The 23,283-nt window shown below is 38.8% G+C and overlaps 1 protein-coding gene across 1 annotated transcript in view; it reads right to left on the bottom strand.

The window, feature by feature from the left end:
* The window catches only part of USP9X (ubiquitin specific peptidase 9 X-linked), a 68,390-nt gene that overhangs the window by 21,084 nt on the left and 24,023 nt on the right, over window positions 1–23,283 (bottom strand). Inside the window, exons 3-25 of the mRNA XM_081003719.1 lie at window positions 23,104–23,249; window positions 22,891–22,970; window positions 21,403–21,515; window positions 20,936–21,154; window positions 19,617–19,732; window positions 17,471–17,722; window positions 17,244–17,382; window positions 15,804–15,956; window positions 14,568–14,672; window positions 13,070–13,276; window positions 12,058–12,194; window positions 11,096–11,229; window positions 10,452–10,539; window positions 7,838–8,180; window positions 5,253–5,348; window positions 4,649–4,860; window positions 3,808–4,048; window positions 3,428–3,577; window positions 3,208–3,328; window positions 2,589–2,719; window positions 1,813–2,091; window positions 1,484–1,609; window positions 808–933 (exon numbers count right to left, since the gene is read on the bottom strand). Coding sequence (XP_080859845.1) covers window positions 808–933; window positions 1,484–1,609; window positions 1,813–2,091; window positions 2,589–2,719; window positions 3,208–3,328; window positions 3,428–3,577; window positions 3,808–4,048; window positions 4,649–4,860; window positions 5,253–5,348; window positions 7,838–8,180; window positions 10,452–10,539; window positions 11,096–11,229; window positions 12,058–12,194; window positions 13,070–13,276; window positions 14,568–14,672; window positions 15,804–15,956; window positions 17,244–17,382; window positions 17,471–17,722; window positions 19,617–19,732; window positions 20,936–21,154; window positions 21,403–21,515; window positions 22,891–22,970; window positions 23,104–23,249 — 3,714 coding nt within the window. The remainder of the gene's footprint in view (window positions 1–807; window positions 934–1,483; window positions 1,610–1,812; window positions 2,092–2,588; window positions 2,720–3,207; window positions 3,329–3,427; window positions 3,578–3,807; window positions 4,049–4,648; window positions 4,861–5,252; window positions 5,349–7,837; window positions 8,181–10,451; window positions 10,540–11,095; window positions 11,230–12,057; window positions 12,195–13,069; window positions 13,277–14,567; window positions 14,673–15,803; window positions 15,957–17,243; window positions 17,383–17,470; window positions 17,723–19,616; window positions 19,733–20,935; window positions 21,155–21,402; window positions 21,516–22,890; window positions 22,971–23,103; window positions 23,250–23,283) is intronic.

A 23,283-nucleotide genomic window follows, 5' to 3' on the forward strand; every position in this document is an offset into this window, starting at 1 on the left:
AATAGGAATGAAAGAAGAACGAATTTTCTTAACTGTTCCCTTCAGATACAAACCAATACTGAGGACAAACATCTACTTACTACAACCTACAGCCTGAGTAAGGCCTACAACTGAAACAGGAATTATTAATAATCTGATATATTATTTATAGCCACACATACAAACATGAATTCTGACACAGTGCTGAAATTATGTGAAAGGGGAAAGGCATTAGTGAAAAGTCAGGGGGAATATACTAATAAATAAAAAATATTTTTTAAATTTATATCCTGCCCATCTGGCTGGGTTTCCCCAGCCACTCTGGGCAGCTTACAACATATATAAAAATGCAACAAAACATCAAAAATGAAAAAAACCCCAAAATATCCTATAAAAGCAACAAACAAACGAATAAATCAACAGAAATGAAGAAGAAGACCCAAATTAAAATAACCGCCAACACCAACCCGAAAAAAACAAAACAGAGGAACCAAAATTAGAACTGTTTAAATCATTTTAGTCAGCTGCCCCAACCCAAGAATTCTCCATCCACATGAGACTGTAAAAAGGCACTGAGACTGCTACGAAGTTATGCTTCAATGAGGTAACACTGAAGTGCTTTCTTAAAAGCTATAAAGGCATTCTCTCAACAAAAGTGCCAGCAAAGTAACTATCAACACTTTAACTTGGAAATCTATTAGATAAAAATTATTTAAAATCATATAAAAATGCTTACAATTTCTAAACAGGCCACTTGAAGTCTGAATTTCCTAGGATAGCCCTTATCAAAGATCAGTTTGAGAAAAAAGGTTGCTTAGGATTTCTTACCTTCTCATAAATTTTACTAATATCCTCATTTGAACTGAATACCAGCTGTACTGATCCACATCCTGAAGCCCAAACTATTTTCTGCACTGCTCTAATAACACAAATATCAGGGATATATTTTGAAGCCTAAAAATAGAAAGATAGCATCAAATATAACTGTTCCAAATGTTTTTACTTCAGACAGGGAGAAAGAAGCATAGAGAGCAAGAGTAAAAAAAGCAAACACTTAATACATTTCCCACAAATCTGAATCCACGAGAGTCTGTATTCGTGCACTGGAGGCTGAAGCTCATACCAAGTCCATGTGGCCCTGTACTGTCAACTTGAGAAGTGGTTCTCCAGGGTTTCTAGCCAAATTCTCTCTCATCACCTATTACCATATATTTTTAAAACGGCACTGAGATTTCTGAATGCAAAGTATGTGCTCCTCTCAAAAGGGACAGTATCCTGGCACAGGGATACGAATCAGCAACTACAGAACCAGGAAGCGTTAAGGTGTGACTATATGCCACCAAGGAAGCGCCTTCTATTTTGTCAGGTTGCACACTAGAGACAGGCTTCCATTAAGGATATATAAGCAACTGCTGAGGAAAGTACAGATTCTCCTCTCCCACTCCCCAAGTCACTGCCTTAAGCCTAAATCAGGAACGGAGGGAATAGTGAAAACTATACTAACCTCATCAGATATTTGCTGTGCAAGGCGTATTGCTACATTTCTTAGCATGCACTCTGAGGTTGGGTTGGGAATGTTCTGTAGAGCAGTTTGCAACACCACTGCTTGATCATGAGTTGCTTGGTTGATCTGGAACAATTTATTTTCAATATTTTAAAGAAAGAACATACTATCTTCAACTGTAAACATTTAACATGGTGGAGAAAAAATATATTTCCACAGCCATTTACAAATTAAGCAATACTAGTCAATATCAGACTTTAAATATTTACTGGTTATCAGATCAAAATAAAGCATTTACAATTTTGCTTTAAGAACAAAGTTAACATTACCTGTGACATTGGGCTTGTGCCCTCTACAACTGGCTGACAAGCTTCCGCCACAGCTCTCACATGGCCATAGCCAATTGCAGTTAGCAATAGTTTTGCTATTTTTAGAGCATTTAGGTAGGCACCCCTTCTTGTTTCCATATCTGCATTTGGCAGGAAGTTATTTCTGGTCAGCATACTCAGCACAAGAGGTAAGCCACCACTTTTTAAGAAGTTGTACTGGAAGTCAGTGGCATCTTCTCCCAGAGGTAAATTGGCAGGCATTAACAAGGCATAAACTACCTACAAGGGGGAAAGAAATGGGAGAAAGAAAACAGGAAAAATAATTCAGCAAACTTTTAAACTAAGTATACTGAAAGATGAGAGGATGGTTTTTGCATATTTGTTTCCTTTACATTTTGTGATGAAGCTCTTTTCTCCATGAGAAACCTTCCCCACAATCCAGTCCTATGGGAAGGCCTTGCAGTACAGTCATACCTCGTGTTGCGTTAGGTTCATGTTGTGTCTTTTCGGCTTGCGAATGCAGCAAACCCGGAAGTGTATACATCCAGGTTTTGCCGCACATGCACGCGCAGAAATTCTCTATCGCGCTCCACGCAGAAGCGCCGCTCTAGTTGCAGACTTTTCAGGGTGCAAACGGCACCCTGGAGAGGATCGTGTCCGCAACTAGACGTACCACTGTACTCTGTAATTTGGGTGTGATCCCTGAATTCAGGGTAAAAATAATACTAGAAGAAAATTTTCAAATATCAAAATATTAAAAATGAGATATTACAAACCTCTGTAAGATATAGCACTTGTGATGCAGAAGGGCCGAAGAAAAGAGAATCAAGGGATGGACTAAGGCTGCTGTCTCCGAGTTTTGCATGGTCTAAACAAATAGCTCTTAGTTTTTCTACAGTAGTGTTATCTGGAATAAAAGCACAATTTAAAGATGTTTCTTCCCACAGAGAATACAATATAGATTTCTGAAGCACTTTTGGAAAGTGTAATACATTGAAACTGAAAAGGAAGAGACAGCACTGAAGAACATGGAGATTTTTTGTCTTTTTTCCTTTGAAAATCACATTTTGCTTCAATGCTGCAAACTGGAGAGATGGCATGCACTAGAAATTTTCCATGACCACCTCTTTCAGCATGTGTCTTCAAAGAACCCCAAAACCAGTTTGAGGAAAAGCAGCTTGATACTCGCTTTTGAACTTTCTGGAGTGGAAATGGCAACAGTGTGTGCACTATTGCTCTGACTACTGCTTTTAAACACTCACACTGATGAATCCCCACACTGATTTTGAACATGGATAGTTAAACATGCAGTTTGATTGTTTTGTATAGGTAGCTTCTAAGATGCTCTACATTTCACTTTCTATAAATAGAAAATACACTGAAAATAAATTTTACCTGGTGGCATCAATTTCATAAGGATCCGTGCACCATCTCTAAGAGGTGGCATATTTAGGCTACAGCCTAGGTCTGCAACTTGCCAAAGAAACGAGATATATCTAGGATGCAGTGACATGATCTAAAATAAAAGTAAAAACCTGTCATGAGATACCAGCTCCTAATATCAGATAATAAATTTCAGTCTATAATTTTGAGTGTGTGTCTGTTATTTACTTACAACTCCAGGCAAGCAACTTTCAACTTCTGGGTTTGGACCATCACTATAGTGATTGCCATGGTTGCCTGGAGAACCAGTCGAGGAATCAGATGAGCTATCAGGGCTTGAAGGCATATTGGAACTTATCTGTGTAAGCTTGGCTGTAATTAGCTGGGGGGTGGGGAGTAATAGAAAGTGATAAAATGGAGAGATTGTACAAAACTGTTAAAACAGTTATCTTTCTAATAGCAAACTTGACTGAATATATTAAACTGTTAATACTATAGCTACTCACAAAACATGCCATTATTTCAAATTATATTTATGCATTCATTTACCTTTCAACAGAGAATTTTCAAAAATAAGTAAGCTGATCAATATATGATATTTACAGTACTTACTGTTTTATCTTTGAGATTTAATTGTCCAATTAATTTTCTATCATCTGCCGGATCTACTAGCTCGCCTCCAATAAATAACTCTACTTTTGTATGTGCACTGTTGGCTTTAATACGATTGAGAATGCAACGTCTAACTGAACCAATCGTGTCATTTGTATGGGACCAAACATCCAAGTCTTCCACTTGCCGGCCTTGATTTGGAAAACGAACTACCAGAGAGATGTGTTTACCACGAAAAGCTCTGAGAAAAAAGATAAAGATAATACCAATTAAAACAATCAAAAATCTTTAAAAACATTTACTACTGCCAGGGAGAATTATAGAACTAAATTTATATTTGGGCAATGCCTTTAATAGGCCAGCCAAAATGTCACATTAGAACAATACCTAATAATTGTTCCAATAGCGGTATTTTGCTGACATAGTTGACTTTACTTGTTAAGTTTTATTTTATTTTCAAAGGATTACAACACTCCAATAAAACTGGAATTCAGAAAATTTTGCTTACTTTTAAATAATTCTTCTACTTGTTTGCTAGACTAAAGGGGAATAAATCTGAAAAGGTTATCTACAGCATATAATCTGTATAATGGCCTGCACACACAAAAATGAATGGATTATCTTTTGCCTTTATGTATGTGGCAAAGAAATCAAAAATATAAGATTTATGATTCTACAAATATACTGTACTAATATATTCTACTAATATATTACACAGGCTATGTTATTTAAATTTTTTTACACAATATGAGATCCATAGCAGAATCCTAACACCACAATTACTCGGAAAATTACTTAATATTGCATCCTTATTCACCAAAGTTTTGAAATTTCCACAAACCTTGACATTGGTAGAATTGTTCGCTCTTCGTGGTAATCACTGTCACATTCATTTATATATTCCCTTAAAACGGTCAACACTCGCACCATTCTTATCGCTTCTTGCCTTGCACAATTAATACTGTCTTTATCGCCATCCAAAACACACAAAGTATCATAGGATGCTTTCAAACGATCAAAGCAGGACTGAATGAAGTCTTCATGGATTACTACCTACAGAAATGCCAAGAGACAGCTATATCTCAACAAAACAACATAAAAGGTCACAAGAGAGACAAACTAATCCTGCATCTGTAATTTGCACGGATGACACTCCTGAGCAGAAGATTCCAGAAACACTAGTATTTTTAACAGGCTTCAGTGTGTCAACAGAATTTTGGGAATGATGAAAATACATGGCAATTAACCACTTAAAAGCCATTTGTTAGTATGAATTCCTATTTGAATGAAGAGCCAGCTAAATAAGAAATGTATGTTCTCAAAGATTTACTTTTGTAAAATAGTCCTCAAGCAAAGCATACTAAGGAAGGAGATTTTCATCAATGAAAATGGTAAATGCTACCAATTTTTTAAAAACAACAACAGGTTTTTTTTCATAATTTTACCTGATTTACTTGCAATCTCGGACCAAGATTGGTATAGATTTCCTTTAGTAGATCTATTGCTCGACTGGCAATGTCATCACTTCCTTGAATTACAACCTAAGGCAGAAATATAAAGCATATACCACTTTAACTTAAGCATTATGGCCTATGAGAATAAAATCTCTAAGTGCAATCTTGACAAAAATATGTATATAAAATCTACTGCAAATGGTCTTATGACCCATTCTTGGCTTTGATACAACACACAGTAATATTATTTCATTTATGAACTATTTTCCATAAGGCATCCCAAAGTGATTTACAATTTTTAAAAATGTCATTAGATTCGTCTAACATATGACAACATCATACACACATAAAATAAATTTTCCCACCCTAGCCCATGAGACGAAGTTAAAGCAAAACATCAGAAACAACATCCAAAGAACGTAATAAGCCCTATCCCAGACAACCATTTATATAGAAAGCAATATACAATTTATGCAAATCAAAAAGTTTTATAATGTGAAGGGAGTCTGATGTTTTCAGTTTTAGCCACATATATAACAAAGCTGTACCAATCAGCTGCAAAATAATTTCATGGCTCAAACCTTGTGCCAATTTTATTTTATTAGTCTATTTTCCCCCAAATGCTATTTGCCATACATTATTGTACCAGTCTGTCAAAGAAATGCCCTCCAAGTTCTTCCAGTATCTCATTACAAGCCTGGCCAATAGTAAAAAATAACTTATCGGGGGTTTTAACTGTAAATTAGTGTTGCCTCCCATTAGAAGATTGAGCAGTGCCAGCTCTGAACATTTAGAGGTTTACTTGACCAGCAATTGTGATTTACAATACCAGAACCTGGAACCTAGTCTGGTAGCTTACTGGCAGCCTGTGCAATTCTTTCAGCAGTGGTGTCATACAATGATATTCCACCACAGTCCAACTGCTGCATAGCTGCAGTTACTGGGTCAGTCTCAAGGGCAGCTCCAAATAGAATGCATTGAAGTAATCCAATCTGGAGGTTACCAACATATGGATGACAGTGGTTGGGCTGCAATGATCCAGAAACAGATGCAGCTATCTTTCCAACTGAAGCTGGTGTACTGCACTCCTAGCTCCCGAGGTCACCTAGGCTTCTAGTGACAGAGATGGGTCCAGCAGCATCCCCACACTAAGAACCTGCTCCTTCAGGAGGATACAACCCATCCAAAGCAGGCAATTGACCAATTATCCAGACTAGGAAATTGCTCATTCACAGCACCTCTGTATCACCAGGATTCAGAGACATAAACGCACCACCAAGCGCAGGCACCAGTCCAGGGCTTGTAAGGCTTCTTCCAATTCCAATTTTACAGAGAAATTGAGCTGGGTATCATCAATGTTTTCTGGACACCTCCTATGGAACTATATTAACAGTGATACCAAGTTCTGCACAAATATGAGCAACCATACCCTGCAAGTGCCTTGCAGCATTGTCAAAGCACATCTCCAAGAACTGTACCTTAGAACTAGATTTCAATAGCCCATTCACCCCTCAGGATGGCTACTTGAGGATGCAATAGTGGCACAGAAGCAAGCTTTCTTAGCTTCCATCACCAGCATACAGTAGGTACTATTATGTGCTTTCACCTGTGCTCAGTCATTTTTCATTTATAAAACTCACTATATTCCCTGGAGTTCCCTTGAAAACCAGGGCACCTTTGGGATCCATAGCACCAAAGGACAAATAGAAGTGTCAATGACACTTTCCATTGTGAGACCAGGGACTTGGCAGGAGCACTAGATAATGCCAAATGGAAAATCCCCCAAGTCCAGGAGCAAAGCTGCTGATTAAGTACTCCACTCTTGCAGGCTAAAGTCAAATGGTTGCTCCATAACAGGGTAATGCAAATATACCCCCTACCCCGCCCTACAACACCAATCCATCTACCAGTCATCCTTTTGTAAATAAAAGATCAAGGCTATGTCCTGTTATTTGTCAGGTCAATTCTGTACTGAGGCAGCCCCTTGGTTGCCATGGCAGCCATAATGTCCCAAGTCAGCATGGATTTTGAAATCACCAAGTCTGGGAATTTTCCAACCCTACACCCAAGACTACTTCTGCCAGTTTGGGTAGTGAGACAGCTGGACTAATTGAACAGAGGATGAAAATGAGAGCAAACTACATAATTGTCAGCTTTCCTGACACTGATTGCCATTCCTACAGAGAGAGCACTCCTTTTACAGTGTGACAGCAACGAACTGCCAAAGCCACAGTTGCAACCTGATACTCCACATATATAATGACGACCTCAGGAAGCATTGTGTAGCTGCATGGACATAGCAGACTTCTGCAGCAGCACTAGAAAGAATAAATATCTGTGGCAACCTCATATTCAACATCAAATGAGTTTTTCACCAAGCCATGTGCTGATTTTTGCACTTCGTACAAATCACAGCGTATCAAAATAGGCAATGTGTAGCTGGAGTACACAGTAGAACTCACATGTAATAACAGTTGCAGAACTTTTATTTTATTGGCGTAACCATACAAACCAACTTTTTTGTCAAATTACTATAAACTACAACTTGAATAAGTTAGATGTACTTTTACACTTACCCTCCAAAGGTAATCTAATCCTATTAACTCCAAGTCATCCATCATATAGGCTCGTCTCTTTGCAACTAGCTTCCCTTCTCGACAGTTCACAGCTTTGAAGAAACGTTCAAAACATTTCATTCCATTTTCTGTTAAGAGTGAAGGGTCCAACTGAAGAACATTGTTTTCAAAGAAGTCTTTATTTATGTCAGGGTCTAAATCCGGTTCATCTCCCATGAGTTTAGAATACCATTTAAAACAGGCTTCACGATCACACAGGTAGACTGCATTTTCAGCTAAACACTTCCATATTTGTTTTGCCTGAGGAGCACAGAGCCATAGTTGACCATCCTTCAGTAAAAATCTAGCATGAAACAGAGAGAAACAAGAAGTCATTAAAATTAGAAATGTCGCTCTAATTCTATGAATTAACACTTGAAACTCAGTAGCTGATGCTGTTTTCAACTGTTCTCCAATGTATTCATACATTCTGGAATATTCCTCAATCACAGAAAAGAGAACAATCTACCGTATTTTTCGCTCTATAGGACGAACTTTTTCCCCTCAAAAAATGAAGGGGAAATGTGTGTGCGTCCTATGGAGCGAATGCAGGCTTCAGGAAGCTATCCGCAAGTCTTCGGAGTGCTGCGGGAATGCCCGCGGGCTCCGAAGGCTTGCAGATAGCAGCCTGCAGCCCGAAGCCCGGGGAGCGCAGCACTGCGCACCCCAGGCTTCGGGCACCTATCCGCAAGCCTTCAGAGCCCGGCGGGAGTTCCCGCCGGGCTCCGAAGGCTTGCAGATTGCAGCCTGAAGCCCGGGGAGCGCAGTGCCAACTCCCACTGCGCTCCCTGGGCTTCAGGCAGCTATCCGCAAACCTTCGGAGCGCTCCCCCAGCCTGCAAGCTCCGGGAGCGGCGACAAGGCTGCGCAACCTTGCCTCTGCTCCCAGACCTGTTCCTGCGGCTAAAAACGAAGCCACACACAGCATCTCCCGGCTGGAGAGGTTGTGTGTAGCTAAAGAGGAAGCTAAAGAGGATGAATCCCGCTGGCTGTCTTGGCTTCTTTGCTCTTTGGGGCTGGGGGGGGGGGAGAGAATAAAAAAAAAATTCTTTATCCCCCCCCCAAAAAAAACCTAGGTGCGCCCTATGGAGCAAAAAATACGGTATCCGGATTAAATAATATGCATATTATAAACTTGACATTTCACACAACTACTCTGTACACAAATGTCAGTCACATACTGACATGTGTAAGCAGGTAAAAGATGTTAGAATCCCAACTATAAAAGAAAATTTGAGTTAAGCAAACAGATTGCCTTTGTATCATGCCAAGCAGCCTAGATAAATAGGTATTATGTACTTTTTTGGACTAGTTGGCAGGTTCAATTTCACTGAACATCCTTCAGTCCTACAAAAAAATCCCAGCTATTGATTTCCCGTAGATGCATCTGTCTCAGTACTATAAGCAGAAAAATGCTTCAATAACTATCCAAAGCAGAATAGAGCAGTAAAGAAAATTGTGTACAAATTGCATAGAGAAAATTGTGTGAATTTCACACAGAGCCTAACTACTGTGTCCAAAGAACAATTCTTCTATCCAGTGGTCACACATGGATAAATAAAGGTATCCTTCCCCCATTAATCCCAGCTGATACGTTTCACACCTAGAAGGAACATGAGTAGTATCAGCCATAATCAGAACGTTTACCATTCCTCTCATGGTGTTATCTACTGCGAATATTTAGAGGGAAAATGCTTTGTTATGCTTTTGATTACAACTGTATCTTCTTCAGAAGTGTTAAATAAAACATCCACCATCATAGTTAAGAATACGTGTGCTCTGATCTTAGTAGATTATTCTGGTCTTACCTCACCTAATATTCAAGGCTTTTTTCTTTTAGCCAAGTGGTGTGTGTGTGCGCGCGCAGTTATTATAGGGATGTCAGAGTACACTTAAGTGAGGAACCTTGTCTATGGAATGGCCACTTGGCTAGAAATATTAATTCTCTATATTTTCAAACCGTAAGAACACTTAGAACTTGCACATGAGTCATCTCTTTCCTTGACCGAGGTACTGCATGCCTCTTTCTAATCCCTTGTATACGGAAAGGTTTCTAGTGTTATCACATATCATTGCTGTCCTACCATCAGAAAACCTCCTCCTTCAAACATGTTTTGATGAAACAAGGGATATGTCTGCATCAGCTGTATCAGACTAAAAAGTGTGCCAGTACACTCTCTGCCCCTATTCTTCTGGGGGCAGCAGAGCAATTAAGCAGTAACTCAACTAGTTAGAATAAAGATCATCAGTGCTTGCGCTAGGAGCAATAGAGAGCTGGTATGTGGATAAATGAAAGCAGCCAGTGAGCCTTCATCTGTGACATGGGAATGAGACAAATAAAGGGATTGTGCATTCTAGCTGGTGAGACCTGGAACTAAAGAGCATGCAAGAGGAACTTGTTTCTAGCCATGTGCCTTACTGCGACCTTGTCTAGAAATAGATTCAGCCACAAGACAAATATCATTTTGTAGATCAGCTGTTCTCGATAGCAAAAAGGAGCATTCATTTTTTGCTTTTTGAACAGCATAGATTGCTACTTTTACACCCAATGTAAAGCAAGTATCACTAAAACCAACCGTAGGAAGTTCAGACGTTCTTGGACTTCTTGCACATGACTGTATCTACTCCCAGGTCTTACAGTTTGTGGATCGTATTCTCCATGCTCTGAAAATTTAATACAAAATATTATAATACTTTTTTTTAATCCAACAGCAAAACCTTTTCAATTTTTCTTTAAAGGACGTGCCATTATGTCCAAGAAAGTGCTTAGGATTGCATACATTATAAAGTTTCTTATCCAGTCTTATCTATTAAAAGAGTATTTAAAATTAGTGATGGCTTTTCTATTTGAAAGGTATATGCAAAGTTTACATTCCAACAACAAAATTACTTTGGAAAATTATCAGAAACTACCCAATATTAGATACCATATTTGCAGCAAATGTTGAAATTAACTTTTCCAGAAGTAGTTAAGCAAAATGTGGGAGATATAAATTTCAATCACAGCACATTTTATAGCTATTGTAAAAATACACAAATGTACACAAAATTGGCAGCATTGCCAATAAAATAATTCTGCCCCTCCCACGTATTTGCTTAAATATGTACAGTTGGGTCTGGAAAAATACCTAAAGTAGAATCTAGGTGGAAGGTGACTTTCCCACTTCCTTCAGCATATAAAGAGGAAATAAATAGCTAGACAAAATTAAATTTAACTCACCTTTAGCATACTGTCTCATGCTTTCCATATACGCTGAAAGATTTTCTGCAACTAAAGTTACTAGAGCATGATTGTGCTGAAGTTGATTGATTAAGTCATGGCGATAAAACACATGGGGGCTTCGCTGAGTTTGACTGCAGTTTAAACACACATCAAAGTGTTACAAGTCCTGTTACTGAGAGTTTCAAACAATCCATTCCAAATGGCTACCATATTGCAAAACTATGCACACTCCCTCCCAAAGCTCCTAATCCCCTTAGATATGAGAGGGGTTTGGGGACTTGAGCAGACCAATTAGTTCTCCCCAGTTCTGTCTCTTTTATTTTCAATGAATGCATTAAAATTCTGTATCTCAACTTCTCTCAACCATAGCAATGACATACTCATGCAGGCTGCCAAGCTTCAGATTGCCCTTTAAGTCTTTATTCCCCCTACCCCAAGACAAGAGCTTCCCACAGAAAACACCGAAAAAAATCCAGTATTTTAGTATAATTGTGATTGGGCAACAGTGCCCTCACCCCAAGGTAACAGCAAAGACATGAGTTCTTGTCTTCAACATTCAGTGTGAAACAAGTTCCATCTTCAGACAACTGAGTGAGTTACTCCCAATTTTCTGGCTTCTAAAGGCTTCAGCTTTACGAATGCCATAAGCCAATTTAACTGAAAGGAATGACCAGTGAGAACCAGGGGGAAATAATCTGATCGTCAGGCAGGAGAGAGAAAATTGAGGAGACTGCGCTTGCCTCCCAGAGTTCTTTGCTCTCCTGCCTCCGTCACGTGATTAGAAAAGTTAGTCAACCCATCCATCTGGGTCATCAGCAACCATCTCAAATGGAATTGCATCCATTATGTATTAATATTTCCCATTATATTTCAGCAATACTAATGGATTATGGGAACTGTGTACCCTTTTTTCTAGCCCAACACATTAAATAAATGAAAAGTTTATATTAAAGTCTCACCTCAAGTTTTGTGGTGCTTCACCAAACAAACTACAAATTTCCCTAATTTGTTTCAATGCAGGAATGACCCATTTATCATTTGTGCGAAGCTCTTCTATAAAACGATCTATCCATTGTATTTTTTGTGTATCTCGATCCTTAAAAAACAAATATTTTTATTTTAGCTTGCAACAATTAAGTAATTTTAAAGTGGTTTATCCATTTCTGGCTCCCTGTTTTAAATACTTTGGAACTGAATCATTAGGTTAGTAAACAGCCTACTAGAGAAGTTAACCAACAAACTCAAAAGAGAACAGGTAGAAGCAAAGGAGGGCACCTTCAGCCCAATATGGGTCTCCTTCATCACATACACAGCACAAAAGGACAATGACCAACCCTCCCCTGCAACATCTAATATCATTTGTTTTTATCCCTTTGGTGTCTGCTGCCCTGGTATCCTTTTGAGAGTAGGGCTGGGTACAAATTCAATACATAAATAATATGGACACCATGGCAAGCTCTCGTTAACACTAATCAAAAGGGAGGAAGACAAAGTGAAGCTGAAAGGGAGGGAGAACATATGCCAGCCCATAGCTTGCTCATAATCCTCTAAGCCATGGTTAGGAGTAGCATCTGAAACGAGCTTTTTGATATCTACCCTCTTCCTTTATTTTTGTGAAAATAATACAACAGTCTTAATGCCACTATAGTATCAAATCCCAGTGTTAATACCAATGGGACTATGGATTATTGGGACATACATGAATTAACCTTGTGTTCACAAGTTCCCTTCATCATATGCTCTAATTTCAATAAGTTCCATCACCAAAAACAATTTCTTGTTACATCTGAACTGCCAAACTATGATTTTCATAACCCCTCTAAACCAGGGATGCAATCCTAGTCTGAAAGAATTCAACAGCAAGGTCACCATTTCATATTTAACAGCAAACTAGGAGAGAGAAAGGTAGTAATACACAAGCATAATGTCAGCCAACCCAAAGATAATGACTACCAAACAGAATATATTTACCTGAGAACAACTATAATCTAAGATTTTAATGTGGGCACTGAGAGCCTGGTCCATGATATCAACTGGAACATCATCACTATGTGCTAAATTCCATAGAAGGTTCAGTACTTTGTGCGCCATCACACCATCTTTATCATCTTCTGCAAGACGACGAATTAACTCAAGTAGCTTTTCACGCTGCTTTTTGCTTGCATTTGTCCAACTTGCCTAGAAAATAAAGGGACACCACCAGAATATTTTAATGTGGCCTGAAAATCAAAGGTATGTGAATTGAAATACTAAAAGTGTTAAAATTAAGTTATATTGTCAAAATGCAAATTAAGATACGATAGTAATTCTACTGTTCTTTCCAGTAACACCAATTAGAATGTCAGCACTGAGTAGCTTACCAAAAACTGGAAGAACTAAGCTATTTTTAGATCATTTTCAAATACTTCACTTGAATGGATTTGTAATCAGTAATAATATTAATTGTTCAGTGACTGCATTTCACAGTAATAGGAAATAATAGGAAGTCAGACAGAAAGGCCTCTTCTTCCATTCAAAATAAATCCATGGCCCTGCTTCAGCAGAAGAGCAGAAGCCAAGCAAAATTTACTTTGTTACCCAAGATTGTTAAGAATTGCCCTACTGAATCAGGACAAAGTCCCATCGACACCAGCATCAACTTCTAAGTGGCTAAACAGACTATGGGAAGTTCACACACAGTAGATGAGCACAATCTGCACTTGTGAATACCAGCAACAGGTATTCAAAAGCGTACTGTCTGCAACAATGGATGCCATACATAGCCTCCATGGCTAGCAGCTATTGATGGCCTCATCCTCCATGAATTTGCCTACTCTTTTAAAATCATCCAAATTGGTGGTCATCTCTACACCTTCTAGGAGTGAATTCTGTTGTTTATGCCTTAAGTGAAATAATACTTCATTTTGCCCATCTAGAATCACTGGATTTTGCCCATCATTAGCTTCACTGGATGGCCCTGGATTCTACTATTATGAGAGGGTGAAAAAGAAGCATTGGTCATGAGTGTGAAGGGGATATCTGTGTGCACATAAATCTGCTGTCGTTACAGGACTTCAGCACCACCTGGTGGTTGATGGCGAAACTGCTGCTCAAACAAAGACTTCCTTTGTTGCATTCTCCCATGAGCCCTCAATTTTACTTTAAGTCCAAACATCCCAGAGGACTGGACAGAAAATACGGTTTCTTGACCCCCTTCATCCTTTGAAAATTCATCTTCCATCCACTAAAACATGCACACTAAGCACTGAGAGGCTGCTTTTCCACATGACAAAACATAACATTTGCTCCTCCCAATTCGGTGAAGTTCAAAAAACTCAGGACTCTGGGGGAGCTTAGCCTATCCCCAAGTTCAGTGATAGTAAAGCAATGAAGGAATAGTAAAGTTCCTTCATTACCAGGAACTCCCACTGTTGACCCTGAGGCTGTCCCTTGCTCTAATTAATAACAGCAAATTAGTATGTATGCTTACCTTGAAACAATCAAATAGGTGGTCAAGTTGTTCAGGAGAGAAATCCCAGGCCAGTTTTGCAAGAAGGTCATGTACATTCTTCACAATGGCTTCATGTTTTCCTGCCTTGATAAGAAAGAGTTAACACCATTTACTGCTATCTCTACAAAAGACAGGATTGTCTTTATTTTTCTGAGACTTGAATTTCTATTACAGCCATTTCCCCACAGGTTATCCTACAAAGTGGAATTGACCTGCACTTACAGTGACCTTAGAACAATTCTTGAAAAACTAGCACTGTTCTCATCCTGTTCTCATTTTTCTATGGCAGGTTGGAAAAGATAGCTTATGTAATACCTCAGACTTTAAACTGCACTTATCTCTTGCTCTCTTGACTTTTTCAATTCCTATTCTTTAAAACCCTTTTGGCTTTTTATTTACAAAATCGATACTCTATATAAAGAGGCTAGATGATCAGTTTACAGATCATCATTACATTTCCCAAAGAAAGGTACAGCCAATAGTTAATACTCCTTCATATTTCTAATGCACATTTGCTTTTGAACATTTAAGCTAATAAAAATTGGGTTTTTTAATTTACACTTCAGAATTGCAACTGACTTAGAGCAACAGCAACACTAGGCTTAAATCTTCCTGTTCCAAAACTTTAATAGAACTTAACTGGCCAAGTTTGAAAAAGCAGGCAATTAGCACTATGACCGCAATGTCAGCTCAATCTACTAAACCCATTTAACTTAATAATAATAATATTTATATGGTATTCTCAGTGTGCATGGCACTTCACAGAGCAACAAGATGATAAATTCCTGCTCCAAGGAGCTTACCATACACAAAACAGAGAAGGGAAAGGCAAGATAAATCAAAGAATATGCAATTATTTCAGTTATATGTGTTTATGCCATAGGGAATGGAAACAGGGGTTGATCAAAAGGCAAAACCTACAATGATTAACTTCTTAAATTTGATGACCCAAGAAAAAAGAGCACACCAATAATTCATCAGGCTTCCTGTGCCACATTTAGCTTCCTTCTTTTGGTAGCACAGCATATGTGAACTAACCAAAAGTTTGTGTCCACCACAGAAGAACATAACATAATAAACTATGGTATTTGCAGACAGACTGACGAATTATACTTTAACATCTGTATCACAAAATATAAGCAACTCCAACTCATGCATGATAAGTAGTTCAAAATAAATTGCTCTCACTCAAGGTGACAGTTGTTTAGTCCCTACCTGTGCAGCCCAAATGTTGTCAAGGTCTTGCAAGGTGAGGGCCTTTTCTTTGATGACAAAACGAAGAATTTTCTCTAATTTTTCTACATACTGAGGTTGATGTAGACTATCCCTTAACACAATCGATAAGATATTATTCTGTTGAATCCACTCCTAAATTTAAGAAGGTAAAGAAAATTTCAGATGACAGCAGGCAGCACATTATAAACACGCCCAAAAAATGAAAGTCACACTTATTTTTGTAACAATATGGAACAGGGGGTCCAACTCTGACCACCAGAGTTTATCTTATTCATAAGCAATGTTATCTACTTACTGGCAATTCCACATTTTACACTATTCAGGCGCAATATACTATATAGGCATGTAAGCAGATACCAAAAGTAATGCCAAGAACCAGCTATTTGGCAGAAGCATCAAAAGCCATTTCACAGAAGTGTCAAAAGGGAGATGCTTGTTACACCAGGGGTGGCTAACCTATGGCCCTCCAGATGTTGAACTACAATTCCCATCAACCCCTGGCCATTGGCCATGCTGGCTGCAGTTGATGGGAGTTACGAGTACACCTGGTTACCTATCTGAGTTAAACAACAGGCAAACAGAGCAACTTCCAGAAGTGCTGGTAGTACAACTCACGATATCCGTTCATTTTCTCATTTCCCCCGTGCTTCCCTTCCATTTCTGCACCTTGTCCTAACCATTTCCAGCTGCTATAACATGATGTTGTGGGACTACAACTCTCAACCACTCCTGATCATTGGTCATAATGGCTGGGGGCTGATGGGACACTGGAGTCCAAGAACATCTGGAAGGCCACAAATTCCCTACCCCAAACTCATAATGTTGCAGTATTAAAATTAAAACTTCCACCATCAACCCCACTAAATTTGAGCATAGAGTAGAAAGTACACAGGGCATGCTGAGAGAAGTCTTAACTCCACTGAGCTATTTATGACATAGCTTTTTCAGTAGTTGCCCTAAGGATGTGGAATCCTTCACTTTTTCACACTTGTAGTGTTCCAGATGCTGTTGGATAACAGGTCCCATAATCCTTGACCATTTCCCATGCTGCTGAGGAAAGTTGAAGTCCAACTATATTTGAAGGGCCACAGGTTCCCCACCCTTGGTTTAAATACCTTGCTGGAAATGGTTTTGTTACACAAAGTCTTTGGTTCTTGAATTTTTACCATATATTGAGCTTTTTAGTGGGTTGTTTTGAGTTTGGTTTTATCAAATAGTGTATGTTTTTATTTTGATTGTTTGTTACTTACATTTTAATGTCTTATTGTCTTTAATTGTCTCATAAGCTACTTTGTGTCCATAGACAACAAAACAAGGTAAAATAATAATATCAAAATCAAAGTTAAGGAAAACATCTCCTGGAAAGAAAGGCAGACAAATGCTTTGAACGGATACAAAGATATAATTCAAAGAACTTACTGCCATTCTTTCTGCTGTAAGCCATTCCTCCTCTTCGGGATTGCCATGCCGATGAGTGTAATATGACACACTAGATATCACCTTGTTAACTTCATTTAGTGCATTCATTTTTCCATTAAACGATGAAATTTGCAACAATCTGTGGAGAAATGTATGTATAAGAGAAGCAGAATCGGATACCAAACATAGAAAACACTGTAGTCATAAAATAAAATAAAAGGCCTTACCTAAGTATCATTTTTAATCTAAATATTTCTAGGTTTTTTACAGTTTCCTCTTGCCCTGGAACTCTTGAGGCTAAGTTCTTTAGAGATTTGATTATCATTGACAAAGCATCATTTTTGGCTTCATTCTTGGCTTCTTTTTTCAGTTCATCATCAGTTAAGTTTTCTAAAAACTGTGGAACCATTTCTATAATGGGAAGGAAGTATTTCTTCACTGTATGCAGTGTTAGAAACTCATAGCACTGTCCAAATGGTCTGGAGAGAGAAAAAACAGTATAAAAGGCTTAAAGTAGTATTAAGGAGAACCAGTATTTACTAAAAAAAATTACAAACCGGCAAGTTAATGATTACCAACCAAAATATTATGCCTCTCCACATTCTGCCATCCCATTAGCAGATGAAGAACGTTGTGGTTTCCAGGTATTTTTGAGGGGCAATATGTGAATTGGATACCCCCAAACCACCACTAACACTGGAGCTCCTCCTGGTGGCCACCATGTCCCCTCTACCCACTGAAGCAATGCTTTATGGCAGGCTGCCTCAAACTCGGCCCTCCAGATGTTTTTGGTCTACAGCTCCCATGATCCCTAGCTATCAGACCAGTGGTAAGGGATGATGGGAACTGTAGTCTCAAAACATCTGGATGGCCGGGTTTGAGGAAGCCAGCTTTATGGTAACAAAGTGTCAAACTGACAGAGGGTACTGTGGGAAAATTAGTGCCCCTCTCCCCACTTGGACTCCCATTCTGCCCCAGAAGCCCCTGCCAGAATGACATCTCATGACATTGTTCCAAGGGCCTTTGTGAGTGTAAACAGTGGACGTCAGTAACTGAAAAAAGATCTTGCTGTGTCTCAACATCATTAATTTCATCCCAGATCTTGACCACTTCCATACTATTCAAGTTAAATGTTCTCTACAAAGAGCTGAACTGCTAGCAAAATGACTCTGGCTGAGTTTGTGTGTATCTTTCTTCCAAGAGCACTGGGGGTAAGGTTCCTAAGGTGCTTATACATACAATTCTGCAAAATACACAGACGCAACTCCCTACTGTATATGTAATATCCTCTTGCCCCAACTCATTACAATCCAGATGTGCCAAATTTTCCACACAAGAAACAATACAGGGTGTAGAAGGTTCAAATGGAGTGGTGGTCCTCCACCAGCAACAGACGCAGCTCACCAAAGTTCCAGCATTCTATTCCAACAGCAAACTGCTACTGGGGAAACTCGGAAACCTCACAACAAACCTTGGCTTTCATCAGTCTCATTGCCGTAATTTCCCATACATTATGGTTCCTAATTAAGGTTACCTGCCCCAAACCTGAGCTTGCTAGATCAAAGCAAAGATTAAGGTCTTCTGAAAGTGTGTATGGTTTAAAGCTAATCTGTATAGTAATTAAGGTAGTTTTATAAATCTTTTTTTATAAAAGATATAAACTGGAAGGACAGATCGTGAAGCTGAGGCTCCAATACTTTGGCCACCTCATGAGAAGAGAAGACTCCCTGGAAAAGAACCTGATGTTGAGAAAGATGGAGGGCACAAGGAGAAGGGGACGGCAGAGAATGAGATGGTTGGATAGTGTTCTTGAAGCTACCAGCATGAGTTTGATCAAACTGCGGGAGGCAGTGGAGGACAGAAGTGCCTGGCGTGCTCTGGTCCATGGGGTCACGAAGAGTCGGACACGACTAAACGACTAAACAACAACAAATAAATCTTTGCTCCTAGACTGCAAACCCTAAATGACAAAATATCTATTTTTGAATAAATTGGCTCTTTTTGCAATCAAGCTAAACAGAATGTGCCTAGGTTAGCATTTTCAAAGTAAGTAGCATACTGTTTTCATCCTCTTTTTCCCTTTCAAAAAAGCTCAGAACTGCTAACAATAATTCACACTAGAGGGTATATATACTTCACAAAAATAATAAAAACTGCAGCACATCCATCCTCATGCACTACTGAAGAAACCAGAAGACCTGAATCTATTATTCAGACTTAATGATCACTTGCTTGTACAAGCTGGGGCATCAGATTTTCATCAATCCTCACACACACACACACCCCCAGCGCTCCTGTGGTAAAGCCAATGATGAGAGGGAAACTAACTCAAGGGATACTGTTATTCAGTTGATACATAGAAAAAGGACTTACTTGATGAGAGCTGCAATAATCTGAACATTCAATGCTGATCCGCTCATAAAACGATCGTGTAAGATCTGAAACCCATTCAATGTGCCAAACTTGTTGATGAGATCTACTAGCCAACCCTGCAAAACAATTTTTCCTGCTTTACATGTCATTCTACCAACACATATTTACATTGCAAAGAACAAGTCCTACTTTTGGTCACAATTAGAAGTAAATATACTCCTTTAACCATGATTATCCTCTCGTGTACTGTTAATAATTTCAAAATATTTTGCAAGTTGTGATAATACCAGCAATTCAGTATTATACTATTATAAAAGACAGGTATTTCTGAACAAGAGAGCTTTTATGCACAGTAATCTGTTATCTTCTGACAGAAATTAATACAAGATTTCCTTTTAGGTTAGAAACCAGAAGTGAATACAGATTAATGGGGTGTGGGGGACAGTTTTAGTATATGGAGATCATCATAACAGGCCTCAGCCAAAAGCTATATTGACCTCCTTTTGAAGTTCCAGTCATGCGAACTGAGACTTCCCAACACCTTGAGGCTCCAAGGGAGTTAGCCTTGAAACAAACATACCAAATTATACACTACAATGAAGTTAGCAACTTTCACAAATTTTAACTCCAACTTTTTTGCCTGTGATTTGATACATTTGCAACTACAGTCATACCTTGGTTTTCAAACAACTTAGTTGTTACACGTTTTGTCTTGCAAACGCTGCAAACCCAGAAGTGACTTTTCCGGTTTGCGAACTATTTTTGGAAGCCGAACATCTGAAAGGGCTTCCACGGCTTCTGATTGGCTGCAGGAGCTTCCTGCAGCCAATCAGAAGCCGCGCTTTGGTTTTTGAACATTTTGGAAGTTGAACGGACTTTCGGAACGGATTCCGTTCAACTTCCAAGGTTCGACTGTACATTAAGGCTAATGATACTTAGTTTACAAATCCTGATTAAGACAGAAGCATGTTTAGCATTAGTCAAGGTTTCACAGCAGATCTAATAAATAACCATGGTGAAGTCTGACAGAAAATAGTGAAGAGAATTCATTTTAAGATGAATATTTAAGATGATACCTAGTTCTGATTTGTGCCTAAGCACAATGCAGGCTATAGCACGTGTTTATGTGTCTACTGCTTTTATGACTTGATTAAGAATGCACTAGGAAACAGGGAGAGTACAGTTTCTGCTTCACCTGGTTCTTACTTTTCCAACTTTGCAAAAACCGAAGAGGCAAACCAACACCCCAGAAAACAACTGTCCAGAAATGTCTTAAGTGACAATGATCACTGCTGCTTCAAAATTTCAAATCAACATACCTTTGGTGACCGCGGGTCTGGAGGACGAGCATAAAGTTCATCTTCAGCCAGCTGAACTCCAGCAGGAACAGTTTCAGAGGGACGTGTACCATTGTAAAGATGGAATTTGCAATGAGGATTTAAGGCCATTGCAAGAAGTTCAAGAAGAGGAAACCAATCTTGGGCCAGCTTTGCCACACAGAGTTCAACTAGGCGGTGAGTGTTGTTAATGATACATCTCTATTAAGAAAAAAATACTTTATATAAACTTGCTTGATAGTGAAATTCCTTATCAGAGTAAAGAAAATTCTATAAACCCTTGTTGCATGAAATTATTTATTTCAAACCATACAAATTTAAGCTACAGGAATTATATAGTAAAAGTAATGCAACAGTTTTCACAAGTGTCACAGGTAATTAACCAGTTTTTACCATAGTGAAGTTGTTGACATAATAGATACATGAATGGGTAGCTAAAACAAACTTACATGAATCTCAAATTTCCAGCCACTCACTGCCTCATCTGTAAGGATTTTTGTGAAAGAGATTGTTAACCCATCTCGAAAAAATCGCTGACATGCTTCACTTTTAACATCAAGGCCTGTGTAAAAAGAGATCATCAAAGAATTAAGTTACTTGGTGTCATACACTGACTACTAAATTACCAACAATAAAACATTCGGAAAATGCTTCAAAAGAAAGTTGTTTAATACATTTAATACCAATTATACTTTAACCAAACTGCATAAAACTTGAGTTAAATTTTCTTAACAACACTGCATAGACACTATATCCATGCAACAGTTTAACTACTGTTGATTATTTTTCTATGCATGTTCCTAGCCTTCAAGGTTGCAGGAAACACTACACTGCAGACATTAAATGCCCAGAAACTAGGAAGTCCCTATCAAGAATATTGCAATAGCTAAAAGAAGTAGGGTTATCATTTTTAAGATCCTTATTATTTATTTCCTCTCAACCTTGCTTCTGTGCAACTCCCTCTACCAGTCAGCCCCCAGTCAGCCTGCCCTTCTCCAACTTGCAATGGATCTGAAGGCAATTTAGACCTGAAACTGACTCCCAACATTGATTCTATTAGCTGAGCACTTTCTCCTGTGCTAATTCTTTAGAAATGCATCAAATCTTCCATCTGTAGTAACACAAATGATTTAAACTAAAAACTGTAACAATCCAATTATATTTTTATAATCTGTACAATTCCTATAAGATGGGTCAGTATCATCAAGTTCCCAAATGTAGACAAGAGCAAGCCGCTTGCCCAATACTGCCTACTGAGTTTAAATTTCAACCCATGGACTTTCCAAGCCGTAGCTCACTCTCAGCCACTATCTTACAAGAATTCTTCAACTACTGAAATGCTGTTTAGATATACAAATGAAAGTTCTCCACCAAACCAAAAGAAAACATACTTCAAAACTGACCTGTTTACTCATTTCATTGAACACTATGGGCGTTCCCCAAGTTGCACGAGGTTTGTGTTCCAGGCCCCGGTGCACATAAGCAAAAATCGCGTAAGTGCAGAGAACCCTCTAAAAAGCCTCTAAATGCCCGCTGTTCCTGTTCTCCAGCTCTCTCTTTCCACAACTCTCTCTTCAACTAGAGTTGAAGTTCTAGGGCCAGCTGGAGGATGCACAGAAAAGCAGTGGCTGCTGCACTACTGCACACATCAGCTGCTAAGCCTAGCAGCCTAAAAAAAGCTTTGCTGCACCTCCAGTCTCTTTGGGGATTCCTCTGTCCCCAATGAAGTCCTCTTCAGGCACCAGGAAGGGTCCCTTGAAAGCCATAAGGACTCTCCAGCTCTTTCGCATTTCCTGGCTTGAATCTATTTATTTCTTTATCTCCCTGTATGCACAGTCTAGTAGTTAGTAAAGCTAGCAATTCTAAATAAGGGATATCACTGTAGGTCATTGAAGTGATATACCCATTGTTCTTAAAAGTTTAATTTTTCAACTTACCTTTTTTACTAAGCTCAATAGCAGCTTCTAGAAGAACTTCTAACTCCCCTTTAGGCAATACAGGAACAACCCATCGAGGTCTAAGAAAACATTAGAATATAAAATTCAATTTGACATGAAATCTAACTTTCCCCTTCAATGCTTTTCATCTGGAAAAGATGAAATAATTTGAGCTACAAATTAACACATTGCCTGAAAAATATATATAAATACCTGTTAATCATGTCATCCAACTTGGCCAGGTCAGTGTGTGGAAATGCAGGCTCCTCATCTTCAAGCTGTGGTGGAGCATCACCCTGACCCTGTTCATCAGGGGGTGTAGCTGGGGAATTCTCATTTGAAGAATCAGGGGAAGAAGTCTGAATTAGAAAATACATAGTTAAGTAAACCACT

This window comes from Podarcis pityusensis (genome assembly GCF_964106645.2).
Source record: "Podarcis pityusensis genome assembly, chromosome: 4".
Classification (NCBI taxonomy): Eukaryota; Metazoa; Chordata; class Lepidosauria; order Squamata; family Lacertidae; genus Podarcis; species Podarcis pityusensis.